The sequence below is a fragment of the Rhinoderma darwinii genome, chromosome 4 (genome assembly GCF_050947455.1).
Source record: "Rhinoderma darwinii isolate aRhiDar2 chromosome 4, aRhiDar2.hap1, whole genome shotgun sequence".
NCBI classification, from domain to species: Eukaryota; Metazoa; Chordata; class Amphibia; order Anura; family Rhinodermatidae; genus Rhinoderma; species Rhinoderma darwinii.
Genome location: NC_134690.1, coordinates 335,065,366 through 335,086,016, shown reverse-complemented (window position 1 = coordinate 335,086,016; position 20,651 = coordinate 335,065,366). Strand labels below are relative to the sequence as shown.

Sequence of the window (20,651 nt, the reverse complement as noted above, 5' to 3'; positions counted from 1 at the left end):
TGTGTTGAGGTCTCCTGTGCTGGCAATCGTTCAGAGTCTTCATTCTGCAGTGTGATCACTCACTGTGTGTAAGTGAGCATCATCATCTATTGTGCTGCTGCTGCTGCTGCTGCTGAATTTATCCGTAGTAGCACCGGTGATCTGTCCCTAAATTTCCCTAAGAGACAACCTAAACGCGAACCATAAGGGAACATAGCACCCAAAAAATCTTATACAAAAAATAGAAAATCTTTATTAAATATAATGCATGACATAATACAGAGTAAAAAGGATGGACCATACAAGGAGAGTAAAACAGGCAGGTAAGATGTAGAAAACCTGGTGGTCTACAGAAACAACCGACCATCAGGGGCCAAAAGACACTCAAATAACCCACAACAATCAGAACATAGTAAGTGAGCAGTGAAAATAATTACATGCCCACACATATGAAAAGATGTATAAAGTAGTACTGCCTAAAAGTATACCAATTACTTAAAGAGGCTCTGTCACCACATTATAAATGGCCTATATTGTACAGGATGTGATCGGCGCTGTAATGTAGATTACAGCAGTGTTTTTTATTTAGAAAAACGATCATTTTTGACTGAGTTATGACCTATATTAGCTTTATGCTAATGAGTTTCTCAATGGACAACTGGGCGTGTTTTACTATATGACCAGGTGGGCGTTGTGGAGAGAAGTGTATGACGCTGACCAATCAGTGACCAATCAGCGTCATACACTTCTCTCCATTCATTTACACTGCATATAGCGATATAGCTATATCGCTATGTGCAGCCACATACACAGAGACTAACATTACTGCAGTGTCCTAACAATGAATATACATTACCTCCAGCCAGGACGTGATGTATATTCAGAATCTTGACCACTTCTCTGCACTTCTCTGTGAGACTACAGCACAGCACAACGAGATCTCGCTGTGAATCACAGCTTACAGCGTAATCTCGCGAGACTACGCCTGCTATGCTGTAAATCACAGAGACGCTACAGAAGTGGTCGGGATTCTGAATACACATCACGTCCTGGCTGGAGGTAATGTATATTCATTATCAGGACACTGCAGTAATGTTAGTGTGTGTGTGTATGAGGCTGCAGATAGCGATATAGCTATATCGCTATCTGCAGAGTAAATGCATGGAGAGAAGTGTATGACGCTGATTGGTCAGCGTCATACACTCCTCTGTACAATGCCCACTTGGCCATATAGTAAAACATGCCCAGTTGTCCATTGAGAAACTCATTAGCATAAAGCTAATATAGGTCATAACTCAAAAATTACTGTTTTTCTAAATAAAAAAAACCCTGCTGTAATTTACATGACAGCGCCGATCACATCATGTACAATATAGGGCATTTAGAATGTGGTGACAGAGCCTCTTTAAATCAGCTGATCTCAGTGTGCTCAAACAGTAACTGACAACCACATATGGTGTATTGCTGTACTCGAGGGGAATTTGACATAGGTTGGGGTGCTTTTTTTTGTTTTTCCCTTGTGAAAATGAAAACATTTTAGCTAAAATTACATTTTATTGGAAAAAAAATGATTTTCATTTTCATGGCCTAAATCCAATAAATTCCACAAAAAAACCACAGATGGGGTTAAAAAAACGGTGGGGTCATAATGCTTACTTTGCCCCTAGTTTTCCTTGAGGGGTGTCATTTCCCAAGTGGAATAATTTTTGGCGGGTTTTCACTGTTTGGGTCCTTCAGGGGCTCTGCAAAGGTGACATGGCACCCGAAAACCATTCCAGCAAAAGCCAATTGGTGCTCTTTCCCTTATGAGACCTGCCGTGGGTCCAAACAGTTTCTGACCACATATGTGGAATTTCCATACTTGGGAGAAATTGCTTTACAAATGTTGGGCTGCTTTTTATCCTTTATTACTTGTGAAAATGAAAACAAATCTTTGTTTTATTGGAAAAAAAATCGAATTTTCATTTACACGGCTCAATTCAAAGAAATTAGATCAAACATCTGTGAGGTGAAAATGCTCACTACACCTCTAGATGAATTCCTTGAGGGGTGTTTTTTTCAAAATGGGTTGTTTTTAGGCGATGTTTCTTGTGTTTTGGCACCTCAAGGCCTCTACAAACCTATAGTGGTGACTGGAAAACATCCTAATAACAAGGAGGCCCTAAAATTCACAAGATGCTCCTTTATTTCTGAGGCCGGTGCTTCAGTCCAGTAGCACACTAGAGCCACATATGGGATATTTCTAAAAACTGCAGAATCTGGGCAATAAATACTGTGTTGTGTTTTTCTGTTAACACTTGCTGTGTTACAGAAAAAAAATTGAATTTCTAAAAAAACAAAATGAAATTTATCAATTTCATCTCCGCTTTAAATCTTGTAAAACGCCTAAAGAGTTAAGAAACTTTCTAAATGTTGTTTTAAATACTTTAAGGGGTGAAGTTTTATGGGGGGTTTGTATGGGGGGTTTCTAATCTATAGGCCCCCTCATAGCTACTTCAGAACTGAATTTCTGCTAAAGTTATTATCCTTTTAATATGCTAAATACACATGAAGATACATTCAAATGAAAATTTTCACTAAATTTTGGTATTTTTAACAAATAAATTGTGAAAATATCGACCACATTTTACCACTAACATAAAGTTTAATGTGTCATGAGAAAACAATCTCAGAATTGCTTGGATAACTAAAAGCATTACAAAGTTATTGCCACATAAAATAACGTCAGATTTTAAAAACTGAGTTTGTCTCCAAGGGGTTAATATTAATGATTGTGTTACTGTCATCCATAACACTTACCGTAGGTTAATAAAACACAATACAATAGTCAGATTTTGTCTGGTCTTTGTTGATATATATATATATATATATATATATATACTACCGTTCAAAAGTTTAGGGTCACTTAGAAATTTCCTTATTTTTGCAACAAAAGCACAGTTTTTTTCAATGAGGATAACATTAAATTAATCAGAAATACACTCTATACATTGTTAATGTGCTAAATGAGTATTCTAGCTGCAAACGTCTGGTTTTTAATGCAATATCTACATAGGTGTATAGTGGCCCATTTCCAGCAACCATCACTCCAGTGTTCTAATGGTACATTGTGTTTGCTAACTGTGTTAGAAGGCTAATGGATGATTAGAAAACACTTGAAAACCCTTGTGCAATTATGTTAGCACCGCTGTAAACAGTTTTGCTGTTTAGAGGAGCTATAAAACTGACCTCCCTTTGAGCTAGTTGAGAATCTGGAGCATTACATTTGTGGGTTCGATTAAACTCTCAAAATGGCTAGAAAAAGAGAGCTTTCATGTGAAACTCGACAGTCTATTCTTGTTCTTAGAAATGAAGGCTATTCCATGCGAGAAATTGCCAAGAAACTGAAGATTTCCTACAACGGTGTGTAGTACTCCCTTCAGAGGACAGCACAAACAGGCTCTAACCAGAGAAGAAAGAGAAGTGGGAGGCCCCGCTGCACAACTGAGCAACAAGACAAGTACATTAGAGTCTCTAGTTTGAGAAATAGACGCCTCACAGGTCCTCAACTGGCAGCTTCATTAAATAGTACCCGCAAAACGCCAGTGTCAACGTCTACAGTGAAGAGGCGACTCCGGGATGCTGGCCTTCCGGGCAGAGTGGCAAAGAAAAAGCCATATCTGAGACTGGCCAATAAAAGGAAAAGATTAATATGGGCAAAAGCACACAGACATTGGACAGAGGAAGATTGGAAAAAAGTGTTATGGACAGACGAATCGAAGTTTGAGGTGTTTGGATCACACAGAAGAACATTTGTGAGACGCAGAACAACTGAAAAGATGCTGGAAGAGTGCCTGACACCATCTGTCAAGCATGGTGGAGGTAATGTGATGGTCTGAGGTTACTTTGGTGCTGGTAAAGTGGGAGATTTGTACAAGGTAAAAGGGATTTGAATAAGGAAGGCTATCACTCCATTTTGCAACACCATGCCATACCCTGTGGACAGCTCTTGATTGGAGCCAATTTCATCCTACAACAGGACAATGACCCAAAGCACACCTCCAAATTATGCAAGAACTATTTAGGGAAGAAGCAGGCAGCTGGTATTCTATCTGTAATGGAGTGGCCAGCGCAGTCACCAGATCTCAACCCCATAGAGCTGTTGTGGGAGCAGCTTGACCGTATGGTACACAAGAAGTGCCCATCAAGCCAATCCAACTTGTGGGAGGGTCTTCTGGAAGCATGGGATGAAATTTCTCCCGATTACCTCAGCAAATTAACATCTAGAATGCCAAAGGTCTGCAATGCTGTAATTGCTGCAAATGGAGCATTCTTTGACGAAAGCAAAGTTTGAAGGAGAAAATTATTATTTGAAATAAAAATCATTATTTCTAACCTTGTCAATGTCTTGACTATATTTTCTAGTCATTTTGCAACTCATTTGATAAATATAAGTGTGAGTTTTCATGGAAAACACAAAATTGTCTGGGTGACCCCAAACTTTTGAACGGTAGTTTATATATAGATATATATATCTATATATATATATATATATAGATCTATCTATCTATCTATATATCTATATATATTTATATATATATATATATATATATATATATATATATATATATATATATATATATATATATATATATATATATTTGTTTATATACATGTTTCTTTTAGCTAGCACAATTAGTAATGTTGTCTTTTTTTTCCTCATTTTCAGTTCCAGTTAAACCAGAAGTTAAGGTAGAGGCAGGTCCAGACCCATGGAGAGGATTTCCAGAGCCAGGTTCGTTTAACTATAAAATGTTGGATTAAAGGGAACCTGTCAGTAGGAAAGTGGTGCCCTATCACCATTTATCAACTGTAGAGATGCTGAGTGAAGGGATGCAACTGGTTAATGATTTTAAGCCTGTCCTGTGTTAGAACATTGTTTTATCCATCTCCAGAACCTGCATTGACGCCAGGAGCAGTAGCCCATGTATTCCTGAGATGCATTGGTTATTGCTTCTTGCCTGTGATTTACAGTTTCTCCCAATTAGCTCTATAAGGGAGAAACTGTTTTCCACTGATAGACTTTTATGACTTGTCACTTAGATGTACAATATCAGTATGATTGGTAAAGGTCTGACGAATGTTCCCATATTCCCTTTTGATTTCACTAAAGCATGACTTATATATACAGCCAGCTGTTTACCCTCATTCTTGGCTTCGCTGAGGCTGATCACACTTTTATGACATGTCTACTTCAAATTCTTTTGATGAATATGCTAAAACATGCCCTTACCCCAAAACCGATGTCAAGGGGATCTTGCTTTTATGAATACTATGCTGATCTATTTGGCTTTATCCTTTATACAAACTTTATTTGAAAAAGAATGAACATAAAGCAGTGTTATAAGACTACTCTTTTCTGAAGGTTTCTAAGCCAAACTCAGCATTACCGAGGCAACCCCCTCGTAATACATATATTTTGAATTGACTTAAACATCTTTGTTCTGTGCCAACATAGGGTCAACATAAATAATGGTTGTCAGCATGTGATTAATGCGATCACCAATTCCATCTTTTTATATCTTTCTTAGGCTGGTCCATTGTCTAGGAACTAAGCCGGTCAGGAAGTTGTTCTTTTTCCTTTATCACAGTCTGAAACTTCTCATTCCAAATATATAACACTTTTGGAGAGTACAATCTGTAGACTACAAGTTTAGCACTTAATATATAAACTCTTTATAATTGGGCTGTCAGCTGCAGCCATATGATTATTGTTCCTCGGGACCCATTGAAGATGCTTTATATATTCCGTTGTTCTTGTTTAAACACTGCCCGGAATTTCTCACCAGTTTATAGAATCCCAAAGTTCTCAGAAATTCCTCTTAGTATGTGGGTAGGATTGCATTATGTGTATTATTAAATATGTTAGGTTGATTATCTGACTTTCGTTTCTTTGTATAGGTGGACCAGTAAAGGAAGAAGTTAACTTGAGACTGCCAGTGGAAACAGTGGCTCTGGGAGGCACAAGTATGTGTGCGTGCGTGTGTGTGTGTGTGTGTGTGTGTGTGTGTGTGCATGTGTGTGCGTATGTGTTTTGTTGTCAATTTATAGAGAATCTAACCCTATTTATGGTGGAGTGTTCCGGTTCTCTGGAAAATTCTAAGAATTACCCCTTATCACTGAATAACTTACAATATAGGGTAGATCTAGGCCCTAAACTCTTTTCTGCTACCTATGTAAATTACACACAGCATTGGAATCATGCTTTGCTTAGCATGTGATATTTCCCCGCACCCCCGCACAATACTACAATTCAATTCCCAACTAAAACTGCCATTCAGTGTCCAAATAATACTGTTATACATTGACTGAGTATACAGTCCAAATAATAGTGTCATACAGTGCCAAAAAATACTGCCATATACAGCCCGTATAATACCACCATAATATGCGGTATCTAAATAAAACTCCCTTAAAGAGCCCACATAATGCTGCCATATTGTAATGTAGGGGTAAGGAGACAGACAGGGGAGCCCTAATCTACCCGCCACTCAGTCCCTGCCTACTTGCACGACCCGTCCTAGGCGATGGCGTACAACTGGGCGACGGTCCCTACGCTCAATACGTGCACAAGAGACAAACAGACAAGGGTACACAGAAGCTACGGGAAATGGGGCAGTTGCCCACGGCAACACCATGAGCAACAAGAGTAGTGAACGAGCCGAGTCAAACCAGGAGTGTACGAGGTACCAAACGCAGAGCAGGAGAGTAGTCGGTAAAGCCAGGGTCAATTTGAAGCAGAGGTCAATAGTACTAGCAGGGACAGCAGAGCCAGGAAACAAGACAGAATCACAGGCAAGGAAGAACAGGAAATGAAGGTATAAATAGACAGAGGGCGGGAGCTAGCTCCGTCTGGCCAGGCTGTGATAGGTTCCCCCACTCCTCAGCCTACCAGCCTGAGTGGTAGCAGATGGAGTCACTCTATCAGACCTAGGAGCAGATGCAGACTGATTAATCACGGGCGTCGACACAGAAGCTGTGTCAGGCAGATCCTTTCCAGTACCCCCCTTTTATGAGGGGCCACTGGACCCTTCCTAGGTGGACCTGGCTTATTGGGGAACTGAAGATGGAACCTCCTGAGCAATACCCCAGCGTGAACATCCCGGGCGGGTACCCAAGTCCTCTCCTCAGGCCCGTGTCCTCTCCAATGGACCAGGTACTGGAGGGAGCCCTGGACCATCCTGCTATCCATAATCTTGGCCACCTCGAATTCTACCCCTTCAGGGGTGAGAACAGGGACCGGAGGTTTCCTCGAGGTAGCCAAGGACGGGGAGCAGCGTTTCAGGAGGGAGGCATGAAACACGTCGTGTATTTGAAAAGACGGGGGTAACTCCAGCCGGAAGGAGACAGGGTTAAGGACCTCAATGACCTTGTATGGCTCTATATACCGGGGAGCACATTTTTTTGATGGAACTTTAAGAAATTTTTTGAAGATTGCCACACCTGATCCCCGACCACAAACAAGGAGTTAGCAGAACGTCTTCTATCTGCCTGAGTCTTTTGTATACTCTGGGATGCCTCTAGGTTCTTCTGAACCTGGGCCCAGACTGTGCACAGTTCCCGATGAACTACATCTACCTCGGGATTGTTGGAACCACCAGGTGAAATGGAGGAGAACCGTGGAAAAACCCAAAATTACATAAAAAGGGGGAGACCCCCGACGAGTTACTGACCCGGTTATTAAGGGAAAATTCGGCGAGGGGAATGAAGGAGACCCAATCATATTGACAGTCGGAGATAAAACACCTTAAATATTGTTCTAGAGACTGATTAGTCCTCTCAGTTTGGCCATTAGTTTCAGGATGGAAGGCCGAGGAGAAGGACAAATCAATCTCCAACTTTTTACAGAAAGCTCTCCAAAACAATGAAACAAATTGTACCCCTCTGTCAGAAACAATATTGACAGGAATGCCATGGAGACGCAGGATGTGTTTGACAAACAAGGTAGCTAACGTCTTGGCATTGGGTAGTTTCTTGAGGGGCACAAAGTGGCACATCTTACTAAAGCGGTCTACTACAACCCACACCACCGACTTGCCTTGAGATGGAGGCAGATCGGTGATAAAATCCATGGAGATATGTGTCCAAGGTCTCTGGGGAATGGGCAAAGAACATAGTAAGCCCGCTGGTCGGGACCTGGGAGTCTTGGACATAGCACAAATTTCACAAGTGGCGACGTAGGCCTTAACGTCTTTAGGCAACCCAGGCCACCAATAGTTTCTAGCAATGAGGTGCTTGGTACCCAGGATGCCTGGGTGGCCAGATAGTGCAGAGTCATGATTTTCCCTGAGTACCCTTAGTCGGAATTGCAGGGGAACAAACAGCTTGTTCCCAGGAAGGTTCCCGAGAGCTGAACCTTGATCAGCCGCAATTTCGGAAACCAAGTCAGAATCAACAGAGGATATGACTATACCTGGGGGCAAAACACAAGCAGGATCTTCCTCCGAAGGAGGGCTGGCCATGAAGCTACCCCGACAGTGCATCAGCTTTAATATTTTTAGACCCAGCCCTATAGGTGACCATAAAGTTAAATCTAGTAAAAAACAACGCCCATCGAGCTTGTCTCAGGTTTAGCCTAGGAAAACCAGATTCTTGTGGTTGGTAAGGACAGTTACCTGGTGCCTAGCCCTCTCCAAGAAGTGGCGCAACTCTTCAAATGCCCATTTAATGGCTAAGAGTTCGTGGTTGCCCACGTCATGGTTACTCTCAGTGGGCGAGAACATCCTGGAGATGTAGGCACAGTGACGGAGATGGGTGAGGGACTTGGTACCCTGGGACAAGACAGCACCCACTCCCACCTCAGAGGCGTCAACCTCCACGATGAATTGCTCCATTTGGTTAGGCTGAATCAGCACTGGGGCAGAGATAAAGCACTTCTTAAGGATCTCAAAAGCCTGAACCGCCTCCGGAGGCCAGTGGAGGAGATCAGCACCCTTGCGAGTAAGATCCGTAAGAGGCTTAGCGATGACCGAGAAGTTAGCAATAAATCTCCTGTAATAATTGGCAAACCCCAGGAAGCACTGTAACGCTTTCAGGGAGGCAGGTTGGACTCATTCAGCCACCGCCTGATTCTTGGCAGGGTCCATGCGGAATTCATTAGGAGTGAGGATTTGACCCAAAAATGGTATCTCCTGCTCCCCAAACACACATTTTTCAGATTTAGCAAATAGTTTGTTTTCCCTAAGGGCCTGGAGCACCTTCCTGATATGCTCAATGTGGGAGGACCAGTCCCTGGAAAACACAAGTATGTCATCAAGGTAAACTACAAGAAATACCCCCAGGTAGTCTCTTAAAATCGAATTTATGAAATTCTGGAAGACCGCGGGAGCATTACACAACCCAAAGGGCATGACGAGGTATTTGAAATGACCTTCGGGCGTGTTAAACGCAGTCTTCCACTCATCCCCTTCTCTGATTCGGATAAGGTTATAAGCCCCGCGAAGATCAAACTTAGAGAACCATTGGGCCCCCTGAACCTGATTCAAGAGATCAGGAATCAAAGGAAGGGGATACTGGTTCCTTACAGTGACAATATTCAAGTTTCGGTAATCGATGCACGGCCTAAGACCACCATCCTTCTTCCCTACGAAGAAGAAGCCAGCACCTACCGGACAAGTAGAGGGGCGAATGTAACCCTTGGCCAGGCTTTCCTGGATATATTCTCTCATGGCCTCACATTCGGGAGAGAAGAGATTAAAAATCCTACCCTTAGGGAGCTTAGCTCCTTGTACCAAATCGATAGCGCAATCGTATTCTTTATGAGGAGGTAACACTTCGGAGGCCTTTTTAGAAAAATCATCAGCGAAGTCCTGAATAAACTCAGGTAGAGTGTTTACCTCCTCAGGGAGATAAATAAAATTAACAGAAAAACAGGACGTCATGCATTCATTACCCATCTGCAACCAGGGAAGGCCTAGAACCAAATCGGACGATAATCCCTGCATCACCAGTACAGAGTACTGCTCCAAATGAATGGAGCCAAGAATGAGTTCAAAAACAGGGGTATGCTGCGCAAAACAACCATTAGCAAGTGGAGTGGAGTCGATACACACTACCGGAACAGGTTTAGGCAAATCAAACAGGGCGTTCGACAGACCCAATCTAAACTGGCACCTCAAGGCAGGGTCATTCCACCGAGAAGCTACGCACCACTTCTTAAAGTCAGAACAGTACTCCTCAACGGGTCTCTTATCCTGACGTAAGGTCACCAGCTGACTCTCGGCAAAGGCAGTCTCGTCAGTCTCGTCATAGATAAGCCCGAGAGCAGAAAAAAAAGGTCAACAGATGAAAGTTCAGGGGCGTCAGGAGCCAAGGAGAAGGCCCATTCTTGGAGGCCGCCTTGGAGCCGGGACATAATTATACCCACACGCTGGCTCTCAGAACCTGAGGAGTGGGGTCTTAATCGGAAATAGAGCCTACAATTCTCCCAAAAGGAGAAAAAAGTCTTCCAGTCCCCTGAGAACCGGTCAGGCAACTTGAGGTGAAGTTCAAGAGGTGAGGTGGAGGGCACTACCTGGTTAGCATCACGCTGGTTGCACCTCTGAGCTTGGGCTTGGACCTGTAGGGAGAGACCCTGCATTTGCTGAGCTAGGGTCTCAAGGGGGTCCATAGTAGTAGGAACCGGGGTAGAAAAGGTATATGGGCCTGTGATTATGTAATGTAGGGGTAAGGAGACAGACAGGTGAGCCCTAATCTACCCGCCACTCAGTCCCTGCCTACTTGCACGACCCGTCCTAGGCGACAGCTTACAACTGGGCGATGGTCCCTACGCTCAATACGTACACGAGAGACAAACAGACAAGGGTACACAGAAGCTACGGGAAATGAGGCAGTTGCCCATGGCAACATCGTGAGCAACAAGAGTAGTGAACGAGCCGAGTCAAACCAGGAGTGTACGAGGTACCAATCGCAGAGCAGGAGAGTAGTCAGTAAAGCCAGGGTCAATTTGAAGCAGAGGTCAATAGTACTAGCAGGAACAGCAGAGCCAGGAAACCAGACAGAATCACAGGCAAGGAAGAGCAGGAAATTAGGGTATAAATAGACAGAGGGCGGGAGCTAGCTCTGTCTTGCCAGGCTGTGATAGGTTCTCCCACTCCTCAGCCTACCAGCCTGAGTGGTAGCAGATGGAGTCACTCTATCAGACCTAGGAGCAGCTGCAGACTGACTAATCACGGGCGTCGACACAGAAGCTGTGTCAGGCAGATCCTTTACACATATAGATTCCCAAAATAATTTCCAAACAATACCTCCATAAAGGGCTAAATAATATAAAGTTAATGTAAATCAATGTCCTAAGGACCTATACACCCAACTATGTTTATTTAATATGAGTAAATATAGTGATCTTTAAGGTACAGACTGTGTATAAAATATGAATTCGTTTTGAAAAAACAGGGGACTCTATTTCTTTTTACACTTACTCCCATAATACTTGAATAATAAGTATTTCTCCCTGGGACATTCTTCCTATTCCTGGGATAACTTCACATATATCTGGCAGCTTGGTTCAACACTTCTGTGTTGTTTATGTTTCTGTCTTCATTTATGAAAACCCACTTTTATTTTTATGAAAATTGTAAATATCCTTTAAAATCAAGCAACCAAATACAAAAATCAGCATTTTGCTTATCTCAAGGAAAACTGTAAAAAAAATTAAAAAAAAATGATTGTCAATAGTTTGGCCCCTGGCAGTCACTATAGTAGTCCATATAATAGAGAGGTGTTGAATCTCATAATTGTGCATCTCAATGCTGCCACTCTCATGCGGGATTTAACTCCAACTTAATAGTAATGTTAGCTGCCGGGCGATAGGAAACTGAGTTTGGCATGTGCCGCGAATCTATCTCTTGAAATTTACATGTGGTTTGATGCTGCAGAATAAGCCTATCTTCATTGTTTATTCACTCTGATCTGAACAAAGAAGAGAAGGCAAAGCTCTATAGTTGTTGATTAAAAATAAAAGGAAATAATATATATTTTTGATACCAATGTCAAAATAGCTCATTCATATTTGCTATAAGATTGGTAGCAAGCACTTGGAGAGACCTTTTTGAGTTGAGGTACAATGATTTGCAGTCACAGCCACAATGAATAGAAAGAGGCTACATTTTTATGGCAACAGCCTGTGGATTTGTACAAGTTACTGCAAATAACTATAAAGAACTTTTATTATCCTTTACGTTTAGATTGCAAAATAGACTTGGTTTTTCTCATTGATGGAAGCTGGAGTATTGGCAAGAGACGTTTCCGGATTCAAAAGCTTTTCCTGAACCAGATGGCAGATGCCCTTGATGTTGGAATTTCTGGACCTCTTATGGGAATTGTACAGTATGGGTAAGAACACCTATTATGAATATTCTACATTTTTATGTGCAAATAACACAAACTAATGGTATGATGCATGGTAGAAGTCGAGAGTATCTAAAATGCAAGCAACAATGTTGCTGATAGTTTCTTGTCACGTTAAAAATGAAGCCCAATCTGTGGGCAGCATGTTGTAGAGCAGGGGGAGCAGAGCAGATTGATATATATACTTTGTAGAAAAAGATTCTGCATAACTTTTCCTGTGGGCGGTCCTAATCACTGATCGAAAGCATTCTCTATTCCCATTCATACAAGAAATGCTGTCAACCACTGAGTAGGACCGCCCACTGGACTCCTAAGCCCAGAATGAGCAGGGGTTTAAATGAATAAATTACAAGTTATACTGAATCTTTTGCTACAAACTAAATATATTAATCTGCTCAGCTCCTCCTGCTCTATAACATGCTGCCCGCAGATTGTACTTCATTTTCAACCTGACAGGTTTCCTTTAAGTGTTTGAAATATTTTTCCCTGTTTTCATTACTTTAACGATTGTGTCACGTGTTGTGATTACGATTACAGTTACTGTTATCTGTCTTTTCCTTTCTAAGTGATGACCCACATACAGAGTTCAGTCTTCGCTCATATTTCAATTCCAAAGACCTAAAAAATGCTATTGACAAAATTCCACAAAAAGGAGGATATTCTAATGTTGGTAAGTTTTTTTTATTTCATTGCATATCACTAGAACCAAAGACAAGTGCTAACATAAGTCAAGTCAACCACTAAGTGTTTACATAAATTTAAGATGTTATAGTCTATAAAGTTCTGTTCATATTATCGCTGTGTTTTATTAAATCAGGGTTACAGTGTTTTGTTTTTTTTGTCAAGAATAGCATAGTCTGCAGCACTATTGACACCATCAAAACACCAGAACCCTAAATATCCCCATTATAAGTCAATAGGATCCGTCAAGATTCATTGAGATACGTTTCAATCAGACCAGTCGTGGCTCCATCTTAGAAAATGCTGCAGAGGGAATGCTAATTTACAAGTTGGTTCTCTAGGGACAGTCATTTGTCTATGTAAATTTTAACATAGTTGATATTAGCAAATGTGAGCACATAATATCCTCTATTACTGAAGCTCTATTACTATATGGAGGCTCAGTAGTGCCCCAGAGAAGTCTATGGGTGCCATATTACAGTCATGTGCATGAGGGCTTAGAATCATTAAAATAAAATGATGGATCACTGAAATACCCATTCATGCCTAGATACTTTAGAAAAAATTATTAAACTACACATAATTGGAGAAATCTACTAAACGAATGTGCTTAAATTCTATCACTGTGTGGTTTAAATTTATGTGTTTTTGATCATTTTTACACCAACCGCAACAGTTTTGAATAGAGTCCAAAGAAAGGGCCATGACTAAAATGTGCCAAATTTATTAAAAACATGTACCATTTTTCGGAGAAGATTATTGGTGTTTATGTATGCCAGCCATGGGGTGACATATGGAAAAGAAATGTGTCTAATATTCCCAGCAAGTTGAACCAAACGTATGATGCCGCACACACCATGTTGATAAATAGATCAGATATGGCACTTTAATGTTTTATGGGTATACTGTAAATTATAAGATAGAGACTGTAATGTTAGTTGCATGAAGAATTCAACTATTCTGATTGTCTCTTCAGGACAAGCTCTCTCTTATATAAATAAGAATTACTTCTCTGATGCCAGTGGGAATAGAGGGGGAGCCCCAAATGTTGCCGTTGTGCTTGTAGACGGCTGGCCAACAGATAAAGTGGAGGAAGCTTCCCGTCTCGCTCGTGAATCTGGAATCAACATATTCTTTGTGACAATTGAGGGTGCAGATGATAATGAGAGATCAACTGTTGTGGAACCCAACTTCGTGGACAAGGTATTTTTATTAACAGTATTAAATTTTCGTTTTTTTTGTAGTTACAAAAAGACTTGAGAACAACAAAATGTAGACTAAACAGAGTCAAGATATGGAGACAAAGTGGAGACTAAATATTAATCAAACTAATAGTTTCTTGTCATTCATTTAATTTGTGTTTCAATACACTTGTTATATTAACCTTTGCAACCATTTTTTTTATGTATCTAACGCATCTAAAATTAAAAAATGACCTTGCATATAGTCTCGATTAAAAATCTACCACTATTTATGTATACAGCTTCTATGCAGACCTATGTATCTCCATGTATCTCTTATGTATTATACTTAGAATCGACAATTACCACCTATTCTAGGACCCCCACTGATCACGAGAACGGGGGTCCCGCGGACATTGAAAGAGTGGTGGTCAAACATGTGCACTGCCAATCCATTCAAAGTCTATGTAAATTATAGAAATAGACGAGTACAGTTTTTTCTGTAAGTCCCATAAACATTGAAGGGGGTGATCGTTGCTCAATTTAAGGGGGTGCAGCGTGGAGGAAGAAGGGGTTCAGGACACCCGTTCTCGTAATCGGTGGAGGTCGCAGCGGTGGCGCCTCCTGCGATCAGACAATTATCACCTATTCTGTGGTTAGGTGATAATTGTCGATTCTAGTACAACTCCTTTACAAGCCAAAAACAAACCCTGTGCAGTCTGTCCCTGCAGTCATGTGTTAGTCCCTTTTCATCTGACCCTGGCTTTTTGATAACCTATAGACAGTTTAAGGGGAGCAGATGGAAGGTAACACATGACTGTAGAATCAGACTACACAGGATTTCACACAAGTCTGCATAGGAGCTGTATACACAAAATGAAAGGATATTTTTAATCAAGACTATTTACAAAGAACCTTGATTATAGAATTCTAGACGAATTGGAGCAATAAAAAAACTTGGTTGCTAAGATGAGCATACCCTTTAAGCTGGCCATACGCAGCCATATGTGGTTCAGATTTTGGATGAGCTATATACACATATTCAGAATGGACAAATGTTTTACTCCATTACCACAGCTAGGTTTCCTGCAAGCGTGGCATGGCCCTGTAAGTGTACTTTGAAGATGACTAGGCACAAATACAACAAAAGTCTGATTTATTACTATTTGAACTTTGATCTCAATTACCGGATTTTACTAAAACCATTTATCATTTGATACATTTGTGCAGTTACTTGAATGTTCTATCCTGGTTTGTTTTTTTTACTTTGTTGTTAACATTTATTAAAATTTGGATACATTGTATCTGTACATTGTAAACTTGATAGCTTATCTTTATAACAGAATTACTTCCCCCGAATACAATAAGTGAATGGTAGCAGCACTCGAAATGTAACTTTTTATTTTTTATTTTGTAGGCTGTTTGTAGAGCCAATGCTCATTTTTCTATCAATGTTCCTAGCTGGTTTGGTCTCCATAAGATTGTGAATCCTTTGGTGAAGCGTATGTGTGACACTGACAAATTAGTCTGCAGCAAGACGTGTCTCAACGCTGCTGATATTGGGTTTATCATTGATGGTTCCAGCAGTGTTGGAACTGGAAATTTTCGTACTGTCCTCCAGTTCATTGCAAACATTACAAGTGAGTTTGAGATCTCAGACACAGACACAAGAATTGGAGCCGTGCAGTACACATACGAACAGAGACTGGAGTTTGGCTTTGAAAAATATAGTACAAAACAAGATGTTGTAAATGCCATCATGCGGATAGGCTATTGGAGTGGAGGTACAAGCACGGGAGCCGCCATAACATATGCATTTGACCAGCTTTTCAGTAAATCAAAGCCAAATAAAAGGAAGATCATGATCGTAATCACAGATGGACGGTCATATGATGATGTTCGGGCTCCCGCAGCAGCTGCTCATCGAAGTGGTAATTACTTTTACTCTATTCCTTGCAAGTATTGTGTAAATTTTGTCTTTTGTTTTATAGTCACCAAAGCTGTTTTTTTTTTTGTGTATATCTCATACTTAAAGCAAATAGCTGTTTATATTTTTAACTCTAAAACAATTAAAGGAACACTTCAGGAAAAACTGATACACTGTGTTATGCCTAGTCCAGGAGCTTAACCTGTCACTAGGTTCTACAAAGTGAGTTATTAGATTCATCTAATAGCCGCTGTGTCTAAGAGTCCAGCAGTGTTTGTCCTGTACTTGTGCGTCCCCCCACGTTGCTGAGCTATGGACTCCTCTTTATTTAGCAACCAATATGGAAATGACCCCCTGGCTAGCCAAGTGGGTTTGGCCGCCAGCGATTCTTAATGGGCGGAGCTACCACTGACGCTGACCTATTAGCATGAAGCTGTTTCCTAAAGACAGTCTTCTGCCAGTGTGGTCTCACGCGATGACACTGGCTGAAGACTGTCTTTAGGAAACAGCCTCACGCTAATAGGTCAGCGTCAGAGGCTCAGTGAGTATCACTGTGACAAACCAATCAGCGAGGAGAACAATAGTGAAGCAGGACACCCTGTATGAATGCTGCCGTGCCATGGAAGATATAATCATCAGGTTTACCTGCTATTAATGATTGGCATCACAGCGACTGTCAAACAAGTGCTCTCATTTATACATTGAGCCTGCTCGTATGCTGCCATGTATTCTATTTTAAGTGTGACAGCCAATCTTCAGCCAGCGTGGTTTCACGCGATGATGCTGGCTGAAGACTGTCTTTGGGAAACAGCCTCACGCTGATAGGTCAGCGTCAGAGGCTCATTGGTAGCTCTACCCATTAAACTACCAATTGGCTAGCCAGTGGGTCATTTTTAGATTAGTTTCTAAATAAAGAGTGGTCCAACACTCAGCAATGGGGGACGCACAAGTACAGGAAAAACACGGCTGGACACTTAGACACAGCGGCTATTAGGAGAGACTACTAACTCACTTTGTAGGACCTAGTGACAGGTCCTCTTTAAGGGGATGGTGCATGACTCAGAGCTTTAAAGAACACCAATGATAGAAGTTGTGCACCACCTCTTCAGAGCCTGAAATATGCGTAACACAGTGAATCCGTTTTTTCTTATGGAGTGTACCTTTAAATTTACAGTATGTATACAAGAACAGGGGGAACAGCACACATGTCTGACATTAGAATTATAGAGGCGTATAATCAAGAATTAAAATATATAAATACTCATATTCCTGATGTAACAATGTATGGAAGAAATTGGAGCTCAAACTTTGAGGTCTTGGTCAAACTGATGGTGACTCCAGCTGAAAATTCCAGCTGAATTACTTCTTGTAAAGTTTTGCACTCTTGAAATTTGCTATTTAGTAAATTTATATTTGGCCCCTACACTTATTTAGTCTGCAGTGGAGGAAAAAAACATGAAATTTCACGGAAACATGATCCACTCATTATAAGTACATCGGATCCGTATATGGGATTACAGTAAATGGGATCCGTCAAGATTCACTCTGTTTGAAAAGGGAAATGTCAAAACTCTCAGGACTCCTTTAGGCTAGAGTTACACTGCGACCTTGGCCGCAACACAGGTTGCACGGCCAATGATCGCTGTGTCACACTGGCTGCATCACAGGAATGTAAGGGAACATGGCTGCATTGCGACTGGCAGTTTGCCAGGACCACGACACGACAGTCATGCACTTTCATTACCGCAGCCAGCACGACACTGTGATCACACAGCGATCTTTGGTTGGGTGATGTGTCGCAGTCAATGTTACCATGTAGCCCTAGCCTCAATAACAAAAGCAATGATGCTGGTGTGAGCCTAAAACCATCCCACCAGTGTAGACGTCACCAGATTCTAATTCTGGGAAGTGGGATTCCAAGCTAGATTAAAAGTAAGTGGCTATAGACTATATAAACTAATCCTTTACATTTCATTTACAGGAGTCATTGCATACGCTGTTGGTGTGGCCTGGGCAGCCCAAGATGAATTAGAATCTATTGCCACCGATCCAGATAAAGAGCATTCATTTTTCGTGGATGAATTTGATAGCCTCTATAAGTTTGTTGGAAAGATCATTCAGAACATTTGTACAGAGTATAATTCTCAACCCCGAAATTAAAACATGTATTGGTTGATGCAGTTATATACTGCTTGGAGAACAGGGTTTCCTTTTGGCAATGAATACACAACAGCTACAATGAATTATGTAATTATATAGGGAGGTCGATGTATAAGCACCAGTATTCTGAAATAATGTCTCCGGCTGAGTATCGTAGCCTCTATTTACTCAGAAGGTGTTAAATGAACTTGTAAATTGCAGTATATGAGACACTTTATACATTCAGAAATGCATAAGGACAAATATGTAATCTTCATTATATTCTGAGGAAGACCACGTACATCACTTTATGCTGATGTAACGCTCGATGAGAGGTTATAGACAACATCAATTGTGTTGCTTTCATAAAAGTTAAACGTATTTTTCTATTATAGAAAATAAATCATGTAATTATAACGTAATTTTGTAAAAGGGTTGTATAGTCAACAAGTATTTTATTCCTTCATATAGCGCCCTCTGGTGTTGATGTTCTCAATATCTACACAGAACATAGTAAAGCTTCAATTCACAGTATGATACAAAACACTACAACAATTTGAGTTTTTTTGTAATATTTCTTTAATGGTGACTTCACAACAAACAATTATTTCAGCCTGCACAAATAGCGCGAGCAACATTCTGCTCTTCCAGGGATGGATGGTACTTTATTGTAGCTATGTGAAGGCCTTGAAGGCTCGTTTCACTGCACAGTGTCATGAATTTTGGTCCTCATAGGGTCGCATGACAAGTTTTTACAGCATGGAACAGTAGAATTGCATAATATGCACATAAAATCTGTTTTGCCCATAATAGATAAATATTATCATGCTAAATCAGTGCAAGGTTTTGAGTTTTCTTTCTTGCAATTATTTTGTATATTGTAATAAAATATGTCTTTAATAAAAACCAGACTTTGTTGATATTAAATTTAGACAGTTTGTCTTAACAAATATTTAAAATATTTATACATTTTTATACATCAATACTGCTTATTGACAAACTTCAACATCACATTATCAGTTAGGCCTCATGCACACGACCATAGCCATGTGCACGGCCATTATTTTCGGGTTGGCCGGCCGCGGAGTGTCAACTGCGAGCCGCTTGCAAATCGCGGGCTGTGCACATGGCCGCGTCCATTATTTTCTATGAGCCTGGACCACAGAACACGGCCGTAATAAGACATGTCTGTTCTTTCTGCGGTCCAGGCACCTGGGCCATGCACAGTGGCGTAACTACCGCTATAGCAGCCGTAGCGGCTGCTACAGGGCCCGCGGCGTGAGGGGGCCCGTGTCACTCGCCGGCACGGGCCCCCACCATGGCCGGAGGCTCCGCTAGCAGCCGCTATGGCTGCTACAGCGCGACGCCACTGAACACTACGGCAGAGCAGGGAGGTATCTCCCCGCTCTGCCATTAAACAAAAGACATGTATCCCCTATCCACAGGATATCCACAGGACAGGGGATACATGTGTGATCGCTGGCAGCGATAGGGAGAACGGGGGACTGAAAGTCCCCTGAAGTTCTCCATCACAAACCTCGGACTTCCGGGGTCTGTGTCGGCAGCTCCGTAGAAATGAATGGAGCGCCGGTCGCGCTTGTGCGCATGCGTGACCAGCGCTCCTTTCATTTTTATTGAGCTGCGCAGACGCCGGAAGTCAGAGGTTAGTCATGGAGAACTTCGGGGGACTTTCGGTCCCCTGTTCTCCCTATCGCTGCCAGCGATCACACATGTGTCCCCTATCCTGTGGCGATACATGTCTTTTCACACTATAGGTCGCATTTTTTGGGGGGGTTGGGGACGCTGTAAGGGCGTTCCCTACGGGGGGGCTGTATGGCGTTCCCTACAGGGGGGGCTGTATGGCGTTCCCTACGGGGGGGCTGTATGGTGTTCCCTACAGGGGGGGCTGTATGGCGTTCCCTACAGGGGGGGCTGTATGGCGTTCCCTACAGGGGGGGCTGTATGGCGTTCCCTACAGGGGGGGCTGTAAGGCGTTCCCTACAGAGGGGGGCTGTATGGCGTTCCCTACAGGGGGGGCTGTATGGCGTTCCCTACAGGGGGGGCTGTATGGCGTTCCCTACAGACCCCCCCTGTATTAAAACGCCATACAGCCCCCCACTGTAGATAATGCTATACAGCCCCCCACTGTAGATAATGCCATACAGCCCCCCACTGTAGATAACGCCATACAGCCCCCCACTGTAGATAACGCCATACAGCCCCCCACTGTAGAGAACGCCATACAGCCCCCCACTCTAGATAATGCCATACAGCCCCCCACTGTAGATAACGCCATACAGCCCCCCACTGTAGATCACACCATACAGCCCCCCACTGTAGATAACGCCATACAGCCC

At 41.9% G+C, this 20,651-nt stretch overlaps 1 protein-coding gene across 1 annotated transcript in view; it reads left to right on the top strand.

Moving 5' to 3' along the window:
• The window catches only part of VIT (vitrin), a 114,009-nt gene extending 94,880 nt beyond the window's left edge, over nucleotides 1-19,129 (top strand). Inside the window, exons 20-26 of the mRNA XM_075864442.1 lie at nucleotides 4,688-4,753; nucleotides 5,920-5,985; nucleotides 12,204-12,351; nucleotides 12,933-13,036; nucleotides 14,024-14,250; nucleotides 15,646-16,159; nucleotides 18,137-19,129. Of these exons, the coding sequence (XP_075720557.1) occupies nucleotides 4,688-4,753; nucleotides 5,920-5,985; nucleotides 12,204-12,351; nucleotides 12,933-13,036; nucleotides 14,024-14,250; nucleotides 15,646-16,159; nucleotides 18,137-18,315 (1,304 nt within the window). The 3' untranslated portion in view covers nucleotides 18,316-19,129. The remainder of the gene's footprint in view (nucleotides 1-4,687; nucleotides 4,754-5,919; nucleotides 5,986-12,203; nucleotides 12,352-12,932; nucleotides 13,037-14,023; nucleotides 14,251-15,645; nucleotides 16,160-18,136) is intronic.
• Nucleotides 19,130-20,651: the final 1,522 nt, after the last annotated feature.